The sequence below is a fragment of the Anolis carolinensis genome, chromosome 1 (genome assembly GCF_035594765.1).
Source record: "Anolis carolinensis isolate JA03-04 chromosome 1, rAnoCar3.1.pri, whole genome shotgun sequence".
NCBI classification, from domain to species: Eukaryota; Metazoa; Chordata; class Lepidosauria; order Squamata; family Dactyloidae; genus Anolis; species Anolis carolinensis.
The window spans coordinates 237,355,128-237,374,010 of record NC_085841.1 but is presented as its reverse complement, the minus strand read 5'-3'; the positions used below and the strand labels follow the sequence as shown (position 1 = coordinate 237,374,010).

The 18,883-nt window shown below is 42.3% G+C and overlaps 1 protein-coding gene across 3 annotated transcripts; it reads right to left on the bottom strand.

The window, feature by feature from the left end:
- Positions 1-173: 173 nt before the first annotated feature.
- LOC100556364 (MLX-interacting protein) lies at positions 174-18,241 on the bottom strand. Of its 3 annotated transcripts, none has more exons than XM_008111317.3 (17): positions 17,764-18,241; positions 12,124-12,230; positions 11,198-11,280; positions 11,003-11,092; positions 10,151-10,192; positions 9,811-9,970; positions 8,416-8,511; positions 7,799-7,836; positions 7,108-7,564; positions 5,420-5,463; positions 5,060-5,156; positions 4,833-4,909; positions 4,575-4,691; positions 3,677-3,804; positions 3,452-3,575; positions 3,148-3,277; positions 174-2,706 (listed from the first exon to the last, which is right to left on the bottom strand). In XM_008111317.3, the coding sequence occupies exons 1-17, from the start codon at positions 18,039-18,041 to the stop codon at positions 2,585-2,587; spliced, it is 2,190 nt and encodes a 729-aa protein (XP_008109524.1). In that variant the 5' UTR covers positions 18,042-18,241; the 3' UTR covers positions 174-2,584. The 3 variants fall into 3 exon arrangements, with proteins under 3 accessions (XP_008109524.1, XP_008109534.1, XP_003215086.2); XM_008111327.3 differs by having other exon boundaries at positions 7,108-7,291; XM_003215038.4 differs by having other exon boundaries at positions 9,817-9,970; positions 17,764-18,240.
- Between the last annotated feature and the right edge of the window lie 642 nt (positions 18,242-18,883).

The following is an 18,883-nucleotide window of genomic DNA, read 5'->3' as shown; positions in this document are numbered from 1 at the left end:
TACATGCTGGTTAATGCTGTTCTCTTACAAAATTGGGAGGCTAACAAGATACTTGCTTAGATACCCGGATTTGGTGCAAACAGCTATCAGAAAAATAACTAAAAGTTTCATTAAATAAAACATAATAGAAACTAGAAGTTTAACCTTACCATTACAAAAAGAACACACAAAAATCCAAAGTGTTCCTTTAATATATTTTAGAACAGAAAAAGAAAACATATTAATATGTGCTTTCTTTAAAAAAACAAAACAAAAATTGCCTGAGAAAAGACAAAATACAGGTTGAGACGTGTTTGGATTTTTCAGATTCTGGAATACCTGTATTAGCATATATGTATGTAATGAGATATCTTGGAGATGGGACCCAAGTCTCAACACTAAATCATTTACATTTTACATATAGTTTATACACAGAGTCTCAAAGTAATTTTATACAATATTTTAAATAATTTTGTGCATTAAGCAGAGTCTATATACAGTGAACCATCAAAAAACAAAGGTATCACTATCTAAGCCATCCATTTGGACAATTTTGGAGTATTTTGGATTACCGGGTACGGCAATCCTAACCTGAAATTATAGTTTAGGGGAGCTACAATACAGATAAAATGCCATTTTTGGCTTGAAAGTCAAACACAAATAGTCATGATACCAAATAATAAGGGAATAGCGATTCTGGGCATTCTGATACAGAGTCTCTGCCTGCAACAGAATGGAATACTGGTTACTCGTGATGAAAATTTCTTTTCAGCAGTAAACAGAGTGCATTGTACTCTGGATTAACTCCTTCCATTCAGCAAGAGACAGGATCTCTGCATATCTTTAAGATTCTCTAACCAATATAAAAAGAATATTCCCAATTTTTAAGGAAGCAAGCCCAGTGCAGAAAGATAGATACAGACATGAAATAAGAGTAAGCACCAAGCAATACACTTTGTCTTACCTATAGCCAGATTCAATTGGGAAGTTGGCCTCTGCCCACTGCTACAAAAGGAATACCACAGCAAGGAACACAAATGCCATTTTCCTGCATGATAAGAAAGTATCCTACTCTGGGATGTAGCAAAGTGGGCATGTTGGTGGGCTTCTTACAATTTTCACCAATTCCTTTCTCCACCATCTACCTACTGAAGAAGGTTTCCATACAATGAAATATTCTTATCCAAACAAACAAAAAAACTCCAGACCACACTGTTGCATGATAAACATTAATCAATGTGAAACTAAATGTAGCTTATATAGCTCCACTCCTATGGGAATGGACACACGCTTCCACAAGAATAGCAGCTGATAAAGTTTGGTAATAGAAGAAAATCGAAACTCTTAATCCAGAAACAGAACACTTAGAATATATCCACAAACTCCAATCCATAAATAGTGGGCTGAACAGAGACATTGGCTTCCTAGCACACTATATATGTTATAATACTAGTTATCAACTTCTCACAAAGGCCCTCTTGGACAGTTTATCATATCTCCTTTCAGGTTCCCAGCCAGCACACTATATTGCAATACTTCCTCTACTATCTTGGTATCAAAGAGTATCAGCACACAACAGCAGTTAGCTTTGATCAAAGTATGGCCAGAAAGCACAAGATATGTTTTGCTGGTAACCTGTAAGAGAGACAGTATGAGCTGGATTGGACAATGCAAGAAAAGGTTGGTGTGAGCTGTGTAATATGCTACAGGTGCAATCCTATACCCATTTATTTAGGGAGTAGGCCCAAAAGGAAATAAACCAGCTTAGTTGTGAACATAATGTGTAGGACATGTCAGGAAACAATCCCTGCCTATCAAGAGAGAGAATCAAAATCTGGCCTCACTACCCATATAATTCAATCTTTTCATTCTGACAAATAGTCATAGTCAAGATATGTGCATTTGAGGAGGAAACCCCTCCAAGCAAGTTATTCAATGAACATCCTGTTCTCATGTAGAAATCCATCAGATGTCTAGAATATGCATATTCATGTTTAAGATCTCAGCTGGAATGAAACCTAGGAAAGTGGTTATACTGTACTTAGAAGAGTTTGGCAGATATGATTGTGTGGATGAAATCTAACATAATGCTGTAGTACAAAGCAGGTTCTTCCAAGCCATAAACAAATTGTGAATACTGTTGACAGAGTAGCCATCAATTTTCAAAGCCACAGATTATAAATAGAAAATCTCTCTGTAACAAGAGTGTCTACAAGAGTCGCTTCACTGCCCTCTGGTGGGAAAACAAAAAAAAAGGAAGACACATTTTGCTATTCCAAAATTGGCTGAAGCCATGCCTGTTACCGTCTAAGAGAATGCACCTTTATTCTGACTTGGTGCTCTGCTTCCCTCATTCTACTATCTTAAGTCCACACTTTGTTCTGCTATAGAGCAAGAGTCAAGATTCTGGCCAGCACCAAAGTGAACCCCAAGAGATTGCCTGCTTTAGCACTTGAGGATCCCAACAATGTCACACAGGATAGCATCCTTCTTTGCCAGATAAATGAATCCCTGAGTTAGAGGTAAGAGGTCCCTGCTGTTGGCTGTTCTGATAGCATATAGGGCAGTTTAGGACATGCGTAGACAAGTGGACTCAATCTTCATCCTAGCTGTTGCCCTTGCAGTGTGGAGGGCAAGACACTGCTCGAAGGGCTTGTTCGGGCAGTTGGGCTGGCTGTGTCAATATGGATGTGATCTTGCTGAGGTTTAAGAGGGAACCAGATATAGCTGTGGGGAGAAGGGGGGAAAAAAAGAAAAGATAAGGAGCAATCCTGATCCATATTTTCTCTTCAATTATGAAGTCATCTAGAATTCAACTTTTCAAAACTACAACAGCCAGTGTTCCATCAAATAACATCATATATCACACAAACACATGGCCATTGTACGTAAACAGTCCTGGGTCATTCCACTTTCAACTTTCTCTTTAAATATTCCTATGATGGGCCAAATGCCTGGTTCCACAGCCAGGTCTTTAGCTGTCTCCTAAAGGTCAGGAGGGAGGGGGTTGACCTGATATCACTTGGGTGGCAGTTCCACAGCTGTGGGGCAACCACCGAGAAGGCCCTGTCCCTTGTCCCCACCAGCCGCATCTGTGAGGCCGGTGGGGGCGAGAGCAGGACTTCCCTGGAAGATCTTAATCTTAATCGGTCATCTGACCATACATACCAGGACGCAAGATGGGCAAGGTGCAGTGCTGCTCCAACCAACTTAATACTGACTGGCGGAACTCCTTGATGCTGGTTGTGTTGACTGTTCTAGTATAGCTCTCAAACAGAGGCTTAATCACCACACTGAACTGCAGGTCAAGAGGGGTTAAGGAGTCTACACACACCAAATTTCATTGCCTACTTTTATGCTTGGAAGGGTATCTTCTGCCATGTGAAATTTTATTCACCCTCCCCCTCCCAGCTCAATTTGCTCCCTTTGCTGCACTTGAGAGCGTTCCATTCCCCCAGATGCTGGTGGATACAAGCCAAAAGCGCCAGTCCTGTAAGGTCCGCTTGTGCACGTACTCCTCATAGAGCTGAGAAGCCCTGTCTGATTGTGGTGGTAACACAGGAGCTCCATTAGGCGGCAGCTGGCGCTGGTACTCACTACAAGCAAGAGAGAAGTCACAGCCAATTTACAAAAAACTTCTGTCCCTGAACTCTATTCTAGTAGCAATTTAAACACTTTAGCCTACTTCACAACTCACTCAATGGCAGTGCTCAGCTCCTCAATCTCGCTGCGTAGTCTTTCTACTGTCTCCTGAGCTTGTTGGCGCTCCTGCTGCAGTCTCCTGACATAAGTCACGCTCTTTTGCAATAACAACGCTTTGCTGAGCTGGGGACAGAGCAAAGATGTAAAACAGGGCAGAAAAGCAACAACCCTTCTAAGATAGCCCCTTTTCCATTTGCTGGTTCGGGATGTGCAGTCTGCCTTTTACTTTCACAGACTTTAGGACTCGGATTCTTCAAATGTGAAGAAAAAACAGAACTCCAGAACCCTCAAATTGTATCTGACATACACAAAAAGATACCTATATTATTGGGATGTCAGGGAAAGTATTGATAGGAGGCCTTTCAGTGTCTAGGGCTGATGGAGGGAGTACCACCACTGTAAGAGAAGTTACTGCAGCCCCTTCCCACTGGCTTTGTTGTCCTTGCCTCTGCCATCCTGCCCCTGCTCCAAACTTACTCTTTCTCTCTTCCCCCATCTTGCCCTGGTAACCCAATTACATGCTTGCCCTGCCTTCCTTGCAATCTCCCATTCCACCTTTACCCTGCCTTGCCTACTTGGGCAAGTGCACAAGGAAATGCATGCACATCCTCCCCTCTTGCACCATCTTTTCTCATATCCTTCCCCATGCCTGCCTGAGCGAGGGAGGGAACACATGCAAGGCTCGGCCCAACCACACAGCCAGTTTGATTTCCTCCAAGCAACCAAAGATTTGACTGCTAACTAAGCCTGACTATACCAAATACTGAATTTCAAAATGTACAATATTATCAGAATCCCTATTGAAATGAGTGTAATAAGACAGCAAAAAATAATCTGTGAATAATCAAATCAGTGACGGTAAACCTCTCAAATGTGGAGGAATTACGATATACCTTAGCATTGGTCTGATCTGATCCTGGCAGCACCAGACTAGCAAGAGTGTTGAAGCCAGAACTGATGATCATACGGCGAACACAATCAGAAGAAGTAAAACTGGAACGGCAGCTTCCCTGCAAGAGACAATCGAATCAGATCACACAAACACCTACCTATGCATCTGACCCTTGGCTACATTTTGTGAAATAAAATTTCTTCTCCCACCTGGCTCATGACAATTAGATGGGGAAGGGACAAACTGGTATTTCTAATACCTTGGCAGAGTGGCGCTTGTACATTTCCTGGGGACTGCAAAGAATTTTCTCCTCAGCTCTCTCCTGAGTCTTGTCACCTGAAGGAATCCCAAAAATAATGGAGTAGGTGATTTTTTTAAAGGTTGGATACCATCTTGATTTGGCATGCAAACAAATGCAGGAAGTGCAAACAAGGCAGTGCTAGGAGAAGTCATCAAGCAATTTCACAAATTCTCTAGCCTACTTACCTGTGTCAGGGAAGGCATGAGGAGGCAAAGGAGGCTTTTCTTTTGCAGAGTCTGCGCTGAGTGACACATTCGTAGAGAGCTTCTGGGTGCCACCATCCTATGGAGAAGGTGAAGCAAGGTTAAGAGAGAAAAGTAAAAATAGGAAGGGGGAGGAAAAGGAGAAAAAAAAGAGAAGGAGAAAGAACAAGATAGAAAAAGAGCGAGTGAAAGAGAGCGCACACCTGTCAATCCAAGAAGGTGAATAAAAGGCCATTTCTGGAGGACTCCAAGCAGAGAAGGTGTATGGCAGAAGGAAGGTGGGAGAACTAGAGCTGCTCAGTCCTACCCTTTCCAGAAGATGACAGAGGAGAGCTCCCTTACCTGTGCAGAGTTCGTGACTGAGGTGAGGGGCAGTGGGGCAGGACCTAAAGATGAGAGAGGGAAAGAGTTCTTTCTTGTCTTTCTAGATTCTACACACTTTTTGCTCATTGCTTGGTCAAGAAATAGCATGACCAAAGCCCTCTAGATCAATTTAATTTCTCACTAACAGATAGAAATAGTGTAATAGGCTACATGTGCTTTAACTGAGCCATGCAGTTCTATGAAATCCAACTCATAACTAAAAATATAAGCCAAGGATTGTTATTTAAATAAGGAATACCTTATTTAGCCCAAGCGGCAACAGGAGAAGGAGGTGATTTATCAACACACGATTGGTTGATAAAAACTTAAAATAGTGTATAACTACTAAAATAATGTATATATATTAAAATAAATATAGTGTCCCTACTTCGCGGATTTTCGCAGGTGGTCCTGGAACCTAACCCCCGCGATAAGGGAGGGAACACTGTAGTATCTTTCTGCTCACTGTAATATGAATTTTATTTGGGGGGAGCAGCTGGGAAGATATACAATAACATTGTATTCCTACATGTAATCATATCTACTGCATACATGCATATTAGTACTGGCAACATTCCTCTCTTAAATCTAGAAAATATGTTAATCTGACAAGTGTAACAAACTGAACAGTTATGCTATTCCTTAGCACACTTTGCAATTGTTCTAGTTAACAAATAGTAAAAACAAATTTCCCTGGTCATACATTCCATCTTTTCTATACAGAAGATAACTTTTTGTAACAACTGAGCAATGAGTATAACTTAAATGTTATCTTCCAATCTTGTTCATAAAAATCCAAAAGCTCACAATCCATGCAACTGCCTAATTGAGGAGTTCTAAAACTTGGCTCTTGTGAGACTTTCAAGTAAACCATTCCAAGGCTCTCCAAGGCTACCAGAGATGGAAATAATCACTACCTGATAATTATCTGAAGTGTAGGAATAAGAAGACTACAATTATAACAAAGCAAGGGACTACCTGAATCCAAAAAATTACTCAGAAATAGATTCCAGGAAACCTTTCAAGGTCTCCATTAGGGGTGGGAAAAGCACAGCCAAGAGGCAGCATGCAGTCCCCCTATCATCTTTTTTGCAGCTCTCAAAGCCTTCACAAATTTGCTGCCTGTCATAGGAGCTGGTGAGAAGCTGGGATAGTTATGGGGAGGAGGAGCAGGAGGCAAAAATATCCGCCCTGCTTGCTGCTAAGAGGACTCTTTTCTTTTCTCTTGGTACCAAGAATCAGCTTCTTGCATCCAGCTGCTTGCAGTTCAAAGATCTCTTCATATTTTCATGTAGCAAGTTGATTCTTGATGCTGAGAGAAAACCAAATCTCTTCAAATATTTGGAACGGGGTGGAAACATGATTCCTGTTGCATTTGCAATTTCTGCACCTTTTTGCAATAAGCAAGAATTCTTCATCTTTGCTTGGGAGAGGGTTTTGCTATGTGAGAGGTTCCTTTATATAGCCCCTCTCCACTGAATCTCTGGTTATTAAAAACCCTCCAAGTTATCCTTTTAAATATTTTTTAAAAATAAAAAAATTGTAGGGGTTTGTATGTAGTCTCTAAAGTGGACCAATGTGATCCTCCAAACCCTGGCAATTGTCTGCTTCTGTTTCAATATCACTCAACCTTTCCTTATAGAAAGCCCATCTTGGCAGACACATACCAGTTGTAAGGAGGTGGGTGAAGGTGGTACAAGGAGGCGATGGCTGTTGACTAGAGGAGGGAGCTGGAGCAATCCGTTGCAGCTGTCTGCACCTTCCTCCCATGGCTGTGGGAGGAGATGTGGGCACAGCAAAAGTACTTTCCGATGGTCCTGAGGTTGGTAAGGAGTTCTTTTCTGATCCAGTCTGTGTGATAACAGAGAAGACCAAGGCAATCTGAGGCTGTACGTGCAAGACAGGAGGGGCTGGTGGAGGACTGGTCCTCTGTGGAGAAGTATGGAAGAATGGGAGGAAAGTCTGTTGTCCATTGTGAGGTACAGGTGGCTTCACATCCAGCGAAAGGGACAAGGGCATCAGAGAGTATCCAGGAGGTGGGAGTTTGGAAGCACCAGGGACAATAGTAGGAAGATCTGGGTCAGAGTGGCCCAAGGCAGTAGTGTCTGTCAACAGTGCAGGAGCCTTAGGTAGGAAAAGGAGTGAGTTAAGCACAATTCCTCAATTCAGACTTGAATCCACATGGAAGTACTTGCAGTGGAAATCCTACTGCAGCCAGCCACAAAAGTCAGAACTTCAACCCACCCACCTTTTTGCACAAGAAAAGGTTATTCACAGATTATTTATTTGTAACAAGCATCAGGAATGGGAGATTTCCCGGAAAAGGAATAAGGCACTAGATAAATGTTTACCTCTTACCTGGACTGCAGGCTGAGAATGGCAAGAATTGATGAATTCTGTGAAGAGAATGAAACAACTGTGAAGAGTACATGGCCAGAAAGAGACAGAAGCAAGAAAAAAGACAACAGGGTCTAAAAACAATGGGAGATATCACTAAGCAGAAATCAGCTGTTAGAATCCAATGAGAGACTATGCCAGAACTGCAAGTGGGAATGGAAGAGAGTTACATTTCAGGAGAATCCAGCAGCCATATGGCAGAAAATTCAAATACATGAGCATCTGCAAGTTGGGAACGCTGGTTTCAGAGTCATGAGATGGAGTGGCAAGAATGAAGATGAACCATGAGAGGAGCGACAATGCTTCAACCACACATTTAGACACTACAAATTTGGCCAACAAGATTTTGCAAAGTCAGACAAAATGAGTGGTGGGTAATAAATAAATTATTCATCATCGTTATGTAAGCTTCTCAGAAGATTGCATTCCATATTCAGAGTGCCACAGCTCTCTTGAGAGAGAAAACCCTCTCTCAAGTCATGAAAACTGCTTCAAGGGTAATAATTTTGCCCATAATATGCCACATCTAACTACTGAGTTCTGCTTAGCCATATGAGGCGATTACTCTATGCTGTTACCATGAATAGGGTCCAAGGTGTCCATGAACTCCTCTCCAAAGATGGGATGCAGTTGGGTCAGGGTGGGTTGGATCATGTCTGCATTACCCTGATGAGCTGAGGGCAAAAGTGATAAATAATAGCATCCATTGGTTACTCTGCAAGTATTATCTCCCACCATACCAATGAATAGCAAATTAAGATGAGTTTATTTGGGAAGCTCTTGACCACCGTGGCATCCAGACAAGACAGAAGTCCTCCTGGTTAGTAAAAAGGCCGATTGGGGTATAGGATGGCAACCTGTACTGTACGGGATAACACTCCCCCTAAGGACACAGTTCCACAGCTTGGGGGTCCTTCTAGATTTAGCGCTGACCCTCAAACCTCAGGTGTTGGCAGTGGCTGGGAGGGCCTTCACACAGTTAAAACGTGTGCCAGCTGCATCCGTACCTCGAAAAACCACATCTGGCCAGAGTGGTCAACGCCTTAGTTACATCTCAGATGGATTACTGCAATGCACTTTATGTGGGGCTGCCTCTGAAGACGGCTCAAAAACTTCAATTAGTACAAAGAGCAGCGGCCAGGCTGTTAATGGGAACTAATTGCAGGGAGCACACCACCACCACCCTACTAAAATAGCTCCACTGGCTCCATATGTTTCTGGATCCAATTCAAAGTGAAATTTATTACCTACAAAGTCCTACATAGTTTGGATCCAGTCTATTTGCGTGACCGCGTCTCCTCCTATGAACTTGCTCAGGCCCTGAGATCTGCCGGGGAGGCCCTTCTCACGGTCCTGCTCCTGTCACAAGGAAGGCTGGCAGGGACAAGGGGCAGGGCCTTCTCAGTGGCGGCTCCCAGCTCTGGAATGCTCTCCCCAAGCTGATGAGACTGGCTCCCACATTAACCATTTTCAGGAAGGAACTGAAAACATAGCTGTGGAGATAGGCTTTCGAAAATGGCTAACCATAATTTTTACCTACAGAGTTTTAAACGGAATTTTAACTGACCCTAGTGCTCATACTAACATGAACAGGCCATATGATGTTTAATCATTTTAATGTCTGTTTTATATGCTTAATTATTACATAGTTTACGTTGATGTGTGACATTCTTGAGTTATACTCCTTCCTATTTATTATGGCTTGCTTTTACTTCTGGTTATTTAACTTTGTTTGATTTGTTGTGTTTGCTATCATTTATACTGTTGCCTTATAAGTTGTAAGCCTCTCTGAGTCCCTTTGGGAGATGGGGCGGGATATAAATAAAACTTCATTCATTCATTCATTCATTCATTCATTAAGAATAGAGTGTCCACTACCTCTCCCTGAGGGAAAAGCTGCAGATTTAAAAATATGACCTTTGATCAAAAGAGGAAAATCCTAGAAAGAAATAGAACAAGTACAAAGCAATGACCTTTACCAAGGCCACGTAGGTTGGGACCACCATAAGGGTTGCGACTGGAGTAGATGGTGTCCAGAAAAGCTTCCAGATCATGCAAGGGGTCAAGATCCATGGGGCTTCCACTTGCCATTTCACTGTTCATCTCTACCCCTGGAAAAACACTCTCTACTTCCTGTTTGGGATAAGAGGGAAAGAGCTGTGAACTTCAGTATAATTATGAGAAATTCAAATGAAAGACTGGGATGCTTAGTGGTTGCAGATATCCTCTTAAGCATCTCCAGTTTCAGCCTCTGCCAGAGAGGGAGGGAAACCTCAATGTAATACAGGGCTAAAGAAAGTATGAAAATAGTACCTGAATAGGACCACAGATAGGTTTATCCAGCTTCTTTTGGACCTAAAAGAAAACCAACAGAACTTTTACAATTAGCACAGATTTCTCAGATCGCTACAAGAGATAAGTCATTTGTTAATATTTTTTCAATAACTAAGGTGTAACTAAATTATCCTATAATTCAGCAAGGAAGAGCTTCAACTCTTTTGCACTATAATGCTAACTTTAAACTTATTTTATACTTGTAGGCGTGTGCCCTCAAGAAATCATGGAGGAACATTGCATAAATATAAGCTCATGTTGCTTCTACTAGCTCTGTTGTGGGTGAGATACTAGGGAGGAGTCTGTATTCTCCACCATTGGCCAATGGTTGATTTAGATTTTTAAATATTTTAAACTATAGTAGTTACAATTGGGGGAAAGGGGGAAATTGGTACTCTTTTTAAAATGCTGCAATAATGACAACTAATGGGAGGGATTGAAGGCTGGAATAATGGTTTAAATGCATCACTTTAAAAAAGTAACTTTCTAAGTTCTCAACACATTTCAGTTACCAGGATTCAGGAGATGGCTTGGTGATGGCATCTTGTGCAAGCAGGAAAAATGCTAAAGGAATCTGTTAGAGCATCTGGAGATTATAGCCTTTGGGTAAAGCATCTGCAGAATTATCTTTGTGCTAATACTAGGTCATCTTATGACTACAGGTTCTGAAGTCTAAAGGAGCCATCTTATTGCAAATGTCTGGGAATCCAAGATCTCTCAGGATAGGTTGACATAACAAGAATTGTCTAAGAACACAACTAGGGTGGAAAAAAATCACCTCATGTGGAAGGAAGGTCATATGAAGTATATCTTGCTTCAGAAGAAACTTACCTGGGTATGGAAAAATGTCCTCCATTTGTGATACTCCCTAATAACAACCCCAATTTGCCGTTTCCAGTACTTTCCTTCCATGATGACAGCCTGCCAAGAAAAAAAAATGCAGCAAAGGTCACTTAAGAACTTATAGAGAATATTACTTATGGTACCACTTTAAGCTCAAAAGGCCCACAGATAACCTCTGCTCACCTCAGGCTTGCGGTGCTCGTCTACATCACTGCACTCCAGTGGAGTCACAAAACCACATACAGGATTCTGCTGCTTCTCCACATCTGTACCCAGAGTGAACAAGAAAGAGAGCTATGAATTCCAAGGGCAGTTCAAGACACACAAAGTGACATGTCTTTATACCCAGCAGCAAAACATGCTGATTTTTGTCCACTGGCTGCCGATAAACTGCCGGCAGCTCCACTGGCTGCCGATAAACTGCCGGGCCCAATTCAAGGTGCAGGTTTTGACCTATAAAGCCCTACACGGCTTGGGCCCTACCTATCTCCGTGATCACATCTCCTCCTATGAGCCAGTGCGGACCTTGAGATCTTCCGGGGAGGCTCTTCTCGCGCTCCCACCACCGTCTCAAGTGCGGCTGGTGGGGACGAGGGAACGAGCCTTCTCGGCAGTGGCCCCCCGGCTCTGGAATGCATTGCCAAAAGAGATCAGGCAATCCCCTACATTATCCGATTTCCATAAGGAACTGAAGACCTGGTGGTGTCGGCAGGCTTTTGAGTAATTATATTGGACTACCGCCGACTTCTGAGCCTGAATATATTGCATAAGATTTCCCTTTATGGTTCCCGTCCCCTTGATCTGGTCATGTAAGTGTGATTTATTGTTATAATTGTATTATTTTACTTTGTTTAATAATGTGTATTATGTTGTTATGTAATGTTTGTGTTGCTTTTATGACTGTAAACCGCCCTGAGTCCCATCCGGGAGATAGGGCGGTATATAAATAAAGTTTTATTATTATTATTATTAGTGTGATGTTTTGCTTGCAGTCTACATTTCTGTGAGAAACACTGTAATCTCTATATAGAGCTTGTATACTCTCTTAAAGAGGGCAGGGGCTCTTTGGAATAAGCCCTTGACTTTACCCTGTAAAGTACAGTACTCACATTGGAGATACCAGGCCCTCCATATGGCATTGTTTAGTCGAATCTTGTCACGCTGCAGCAAATTCAATCCCTTGAAGGTTTTCCATTTGGGAGAGACAATTTTGCCACTGGAAATGAACCAAAAGATCAAAATATTATAATCCCAATTGTATTTGGTTTTCAAGTACTGTATGAACAAACCAAATAGAAGCAAGAAAGCACAGAAACAACAACAACAACAACTTTATTTATAAACCTCCATCTCTCCCCGAGGGGACTCAGAGCGGTTTATATACAAAAAAAGGCAAACATTCAATGCCATAACATGTCTCTATATATGTTACCTAGCCCATAACATACAAATATAGTCACAGTAATTTCTGTTTTCTACAATAATAGGAAGCGTGTCCTCACCAACAACACTGCTAAAAAAAACCCTTTAAAAGTGTGCAAATGCACATCTTACATTAATATTCACTCAATGTACATCCTTCATTTCACATTTGATGGTTGGATGCAGGTCTCAGTATTTACTGGGGCTAATTAGATTTGCCATTCAACATGTCTTGAAAAGTCACCGATTAGAAGCTACTTTGAGGTTTTCACCTTTTTGTCTTTACACTTAGTCCAAAAGGGAACCTTAGAAAGAATGTGATACATTCAGTAGGAAACCATTTTATGTTGGAAAGCTGGAAAATCTATAAATAAATATATTAAATGTACTAAATAAAGGCCAGAACAAAAAATACAGTTCTGAGTACAGGATCTCTTCATTCCAGTAGGGTGTCAGCAGTTATCTACCATAATGATCCCTCCTGGGTCTCACATTTCCAACATTTGTCATGTAAAGGCCAAACAATTTTAATGTTAATCTGGGGTGGGCAAAATGTGGCCTTTCACATTGTTGGACTACAACTCTCATCTGCTATTCATAGTGCTGGGAATTTTTTGGCAGCATTTAATGCCTGGTGGCGCAATGGGTTAAGCCCTTGTACTGGCAGGACTGCTGACCGAAAGGTTGGTGGCTTGAATCTGGGGAGCGGGGTGAGCTCCTGTCTGTCAGCTGCAGCTTCCCATATGGTGACATGAGAGAAGCCTCTTACAGGATGGTAAAAGAAACATCTGGGCATCCCCTGGGCAACGTCCTCGAAGACGGCCAATTCTTTCACACCAGAAGTGACTTGCAGTTTCTTAAGTCACTCCTGACACACACAAAAACGAGCAAGGGTTCACAGGAAACACCCATGAAGAATATAAAGGAGGAAATTGGCAGAAATAAAGGTTTGTGCTTTGTTTCTTCATCTTATCTGTTGATTTATGGTGAGGTAGTCTAATATTCCACTATGAGGAATACATCACAGATGTCTACCATTTCTGGTACTACATACCCCACAATCCTATGATTTTATATTTCTAGTACTGGGGAAATTATGGTGCTGCTCTTGTAATGATTTTTTTTACTTACCCATGTCAACCATCTATCTAATGTGTCCTATCAGGAAGAAACATTATTTAAGGCTACTTTTACATACAAAGGAATTTTAAAAAATGTTTTACTGCTTACTAAATAAGTCGGACAAGATCTGAGAGACAATGAAACTGGAAAAGAAAGAAAAGAAGTCAAAATAATTTGAATAGGCTAGGAATATGGTCGAAGCAGGAAGGTTTAGTGACAATGATAACAGCTTCTCCCCTGATTCCCAGTGTATGTGTCAGATATCCCATATTTGAATGTCACTCTTGTTTATAATGCTGTTGTTTCTGTGTGCCTTATGGTAAACTTATCACAGAATTTTCTTGACAAAGTTTGTTCAGAGGAAATTTTCCTTTGTTTTCCTCTGAGGTTGGGAGATTGTGACTTGCCCAGGGTCATCCAGTAGGTTTCCATGACTGAGCAGGGAGCTGAACCCTAGCCTCCAGAGTCATAGTCCAACGCTTATATCACTACACATTGTTCTGCCCTGCATGTAAAATGTGTATGAAAATCATTCACGTATACAAAAAGTCTAGCATAACTGTATTTATAGCATTATGATGAAAAACCAGGCTTACCTCTGCGTACTATAATACATCCCTCCTACTGCTGGTCAGATGTTGAATACCCTGTGGCAATACCACACACAGTTTTGCACTCAAGGCATGATGCTTGCAGCTAATGTTGAGATTATTTGCATATTGTATTACAACTGATCTGCTTCTAGCCCTGAATAGACTACCTTGCTACCCACTACTTTATTTTCACATATGACACTAACAGAAACCTTTAGTTGTGTACAGGACAAACTTTTAAAATGGGCTTAAGAGAGACTAGGGCCAATATTTTAAACACCTGGATACATATTTTAGCCTTTAATGTACTGTTTTCCATAAGAGAAATACAAAATGTATCATGGGGGATATTACTTTTTATAATCAATGGGTAAAGTGTAATCTTAGGGCATTAAGTACACCTCAAGCCTATTTATGCAGACTCTGACCACTCCTCCCATTACCCAGGCTTTTGGCTGGCAAAACGAAAAGGGAAATTGCCTCCCTTAGAAATCTCCAGGAATGCTAAGTCACTATTTAAATAGGCCCCACTGTTTAGCATTTTAAATATATATACTTTAAAAAGTAGAATTTGACATCCAGAAAATTTTGGCTCAGTTTTACTTTTTGACAGTCTGTGCAGTCCCTATGAAAAAAATTAGCCCCCAGATTGCTAAAGTTACTCAATCCTGTGTTTGCAACATTATCTTAAGGAATTCAAGGCAACTTAGAAAGTACAGATTTTGCTAAAGAACTGACCACACAAAGTAGATTGGGGGTGGGGGGAAGCAAAGCAAATAATATATAGCCGAGGGGTACAAAATTATTCATTGTGTACTGAAGAATAAGTGGAGAGGACATAATTCTCTCAACCCAGATAGCTAGTGAAGTGGACACTGGACAGCATGGTCTTCAAGATGAATAAAAGCAAGTCACCTTCATGAGGTACACAAAGTACACACAAGATTCAGTGACAACTGCCAACTCAAACAGCTTTAAAAGGTCATTTTAGACAAAGTCATAGTTGTCAATAGCTATTTGATCCTTCTTTCTCTCCAGAATCAGAGTGCTTTTGATCACTACTTGCTGGGGGGAATACAGCAGCAGAAATGTGTTCTTGTTTGATCTATCACCCACTAAGTCTAGTTATTTGTAGGACAACATACATCAGTAGCTTTCTTATGCAATTTCTATATTTGAAAATGCACAAAATCATAGAATCCTAGAGATGGAGAAGACACCAAGGGCCATTCAGTCTAATCCTATTTTGCTATACAAGAACACACCATCAAAGCACTCTGCTTAAAAATGTCCAGAGAAGGAGACTCCACCATACTTCCAGACCACATATTCCACTGCCAAACAACGCTTATTGTCAGAAAGTTCCTCCTAATGTTTAGGTGGAATCTCTTTTCCTGCATTTTTAATCTACTGCTCTATGTCCATGTCTCTGAGAGCAGCAGAAAACAATTTTGCCGACTCCTAAAGGTGGCATCCTTTCGAACATGGCTATCATATCTCCCCCTGGCCTAAACCTTCCTTTCTCCAAACTAAATATACCCAGCTTCCTAAGCCTAAGAAAGCCTATAGCAGTGATTCCCAAACCTTTTTTTGACCAGGGACCACTTGACCAAGGATCACTTTGACCAGGAACCACTCTCCAACATTAGTACCAAAAGGGTTACAAATCAGTTTTTGGTCAACTTCAGATTCGGTTTGGTTATTTAGGGTGCTGATTCAGAAAATTGCATTGGATAGACCACATCAGCTCTAGTTTCTGATACAGAACATATGCCATCCAGTAGTCGCCATCTGCTCGCCCACAGAAAACCATATTTAATAATCTAGAGCTGATGTGATCTATCCAATGCAATTTTCTGAATCAGCACCCCAAATAATCCCAGGAACAGGCCTAAAAACAAAGACACCAAGGCGCCCCCATTTCCAGGTGCCAAATGAAATGACTCTGCTCAGGGAGAGGGAGAAGGAGAAGCAGCAGTCAGGGGGCTTGTTGTCGCACCTTTCGTGGGTTGTCAGCCTCTCCCCTTCTGACATTCCCGTTGCCTCGGCACTATAAGAGTGTTTCATGAGACCAGTCACTCTTGTTGCAATGGTGTAGTAACGGTGAGACTGTGAATCATATTTCTTGGGGACCTCTGGTGGTCCATGGACCACAGGTTGGGAACTACTGCTTTATAGAGAGCCAATGTAGTATAGTGATTCCTGCATTAGACGACGGCCCTGGAGACCAGATTCAAATCCCCGCTCAGCCCTGGAAACCCATTTTGGGCAAGTCACAGTGTCTCAACCTTAGATGAAAGCAAAGGCACCCTGCCCCCAAGCAAAACTTGCCAAAAAAGCCCCATGGTGAGCTTTGTAATAGATTGGAAATGACATGAACACAGGCAACAACAAGAAGCCCTTGTACAAACAAAGGCTACATCCACACTGCAGAATGAATGCAGTTTGGCACCACTTTAACTACCGTGGTTCAATGTAGTTGGCAGTTTTGAAAGGTCTTTAGCCTTCTCTGCCCAAGTGGGCCGGTGCCTCACCAAACTACAATTGCATGGCACCGAGCCACGGCAGTTACAGTGGTGTGTTGTCGAAGGCTTTCCTGACCGGAATCACTGGGTTGTTGCGAGTTTTCCAAGCTGTATGGCTATGTTCCAGAAGCATTCTCTCCTGACGTTTCAACCACGTCTATGGCAGGCATCCTCAGAGGTTTTGCACAGCCCTTGTCCTGTCCTCTCGAATTGAAACATGCCCACTTTTTCTGACTACTGTGATGTCGGTTGATGTGTTTTTATGATATTTTTACTTTTCTGGTTTTAAATTGTTTATTACATCATTTATTTGTTTACGAGGTGTTTTACCTTGTAAATCTTGTTTATACTAGGCTTGGTCCCCATGTAAGTTGCCCCGAGTCCCTTTGGGGATATGGTGGCGGGTTATAAGAATAAAGTTGTTGTTGTTATTATTATTATTATTATTATTATTATTAGGTCTGTTAGAAACTAGTCAAGTGGGGTTTATATATCTGTGGAATGTTCAGGATGGGAGATAGAACTCTTGTCTGTTTGAGGCAAGTGGACACAGTAATTAGTATTGAATATCTTGGCTGCTTCAATGCCTGGCTGCTTCCTGCCTGGGGGTATCCATTATTGTAAGGTGTTAACTGGCCCTGATTTACCCATATCAGGAATTCCCCGTTTTCAGAGTGTTGTTCTTTATTTACTTTCCTGATTTGAGTGTTTAAATACTAGTAGCCAGAATTTGTTCATTTTCAAGGTTTCCTCCTTTCTATTGAAATTGTCGCATGCTTGTGGATTCAATGGCTCCTCTGTGTAGTCTTGACGTGGTTGTTAAAGTGGTCCAGCATTCCTGTGTTTAGAGTTTTTTTTTCATACTGGTAACCAGATATAGACTCCACTTGGCTAGTTTCCAACAGACCTCACAACCTCTGAGGAGGCCTGCCCTAGATGTGGGCGAAACGTCAGGAGATAATGCTTCTAGAACATGGCCATACAGTCCGGAAAACTCACAGTAACCTAGTTACAGTGGTGTCAAACTGCGTTAATTTCACCGTGAGGCGAAGTTCTCCTCGCCTCCCCCCCCCCCCCCGGCCTTCACCTGTAGGCCAGCGTCATGCACTCGAAGAGCTTGGAGAGCGAGGCGTCGATGTTGAGGGCCCCGCTGCTCCGCGGCCCGTAGCGGTAGACCAGGCACGTCCCCTGACCCCCCGCGCCGAAGTCCGGCCCCAAGGCCGAGGGCGAGGCCTGGTCCGTCGCGCATGGCCCCGGGCCCTCCCGGCCGGCCGGGCTCAGCTCCGCCTCGGGGTCCGGCTCGGGCTCGGCGTGGGGCTCCGACACCATGAAGTGGCCGCTGTGGATGATCTGGGGGCGCGCCATGTTCTTGGGCCTGGCGCATCTCTAGCAGGCCTGGAGCAAAGGCACCGTCGCCGTGGCAACCACCACCTGAAAAGAGGGAGGGGGGAGGCTCCGCGTCTGAAGACGCCGCCGAGACAGTAAACAGAAAAGCTACTCGAGAGCCTCCCGAAGGCTCGTCCTGACAGCTCCCATAGCAACAAAGGGAAAAAACCATGCTGCGCATGCGCCATTCTGGATGACGCCTCCGCCGCAAAGCATTCATAGTTCTTCCCCAGCTTCCTGTCAACTTCCTATCTCAAAATAGTACAGTAGAGTCTCACTTATCCAAGCTAAACGGGCCGGCAGAAGCTTAGATAAGCGAATATCTTGGATAATAAGGAGGGATTAAGGAAAAGCCTATTAAACATCAAATTAGGATATGATTTTACAAATTAAGCACCAAAACATCATGTTATACAACAAATTTGACAGAAAAAGTAGTTCAATACGCAGTAATGTTATGTTGTAATTACTGTATTTAGCACCAAAATATCACAATATATTGAAAACATTGACTACAAAAATGGTTTGGATAATTCAGAAGTTTGGATAAGCGAAACTTGGATAAGTGAGACTCTACTGTATATGGAGATGGAGATTTCTGTAAATCAGTGGTTTTCAACCTGTGGGTCTCCAGATGTTTTGGCCTTCCAACTCCCAGAAATCCCAACATCTGGTAAACCAGCTAGGATTTTTGGGAGTTGGAGGCCAAAACACCTAGGGACCCACCTCTTAGAAACCTCTTACTATGGCCAAATTTTTGTGACCCCAACATTTTGTTAAGGGGACCCCATTTGCCATTGGGACCCACAATTTAAGACGCA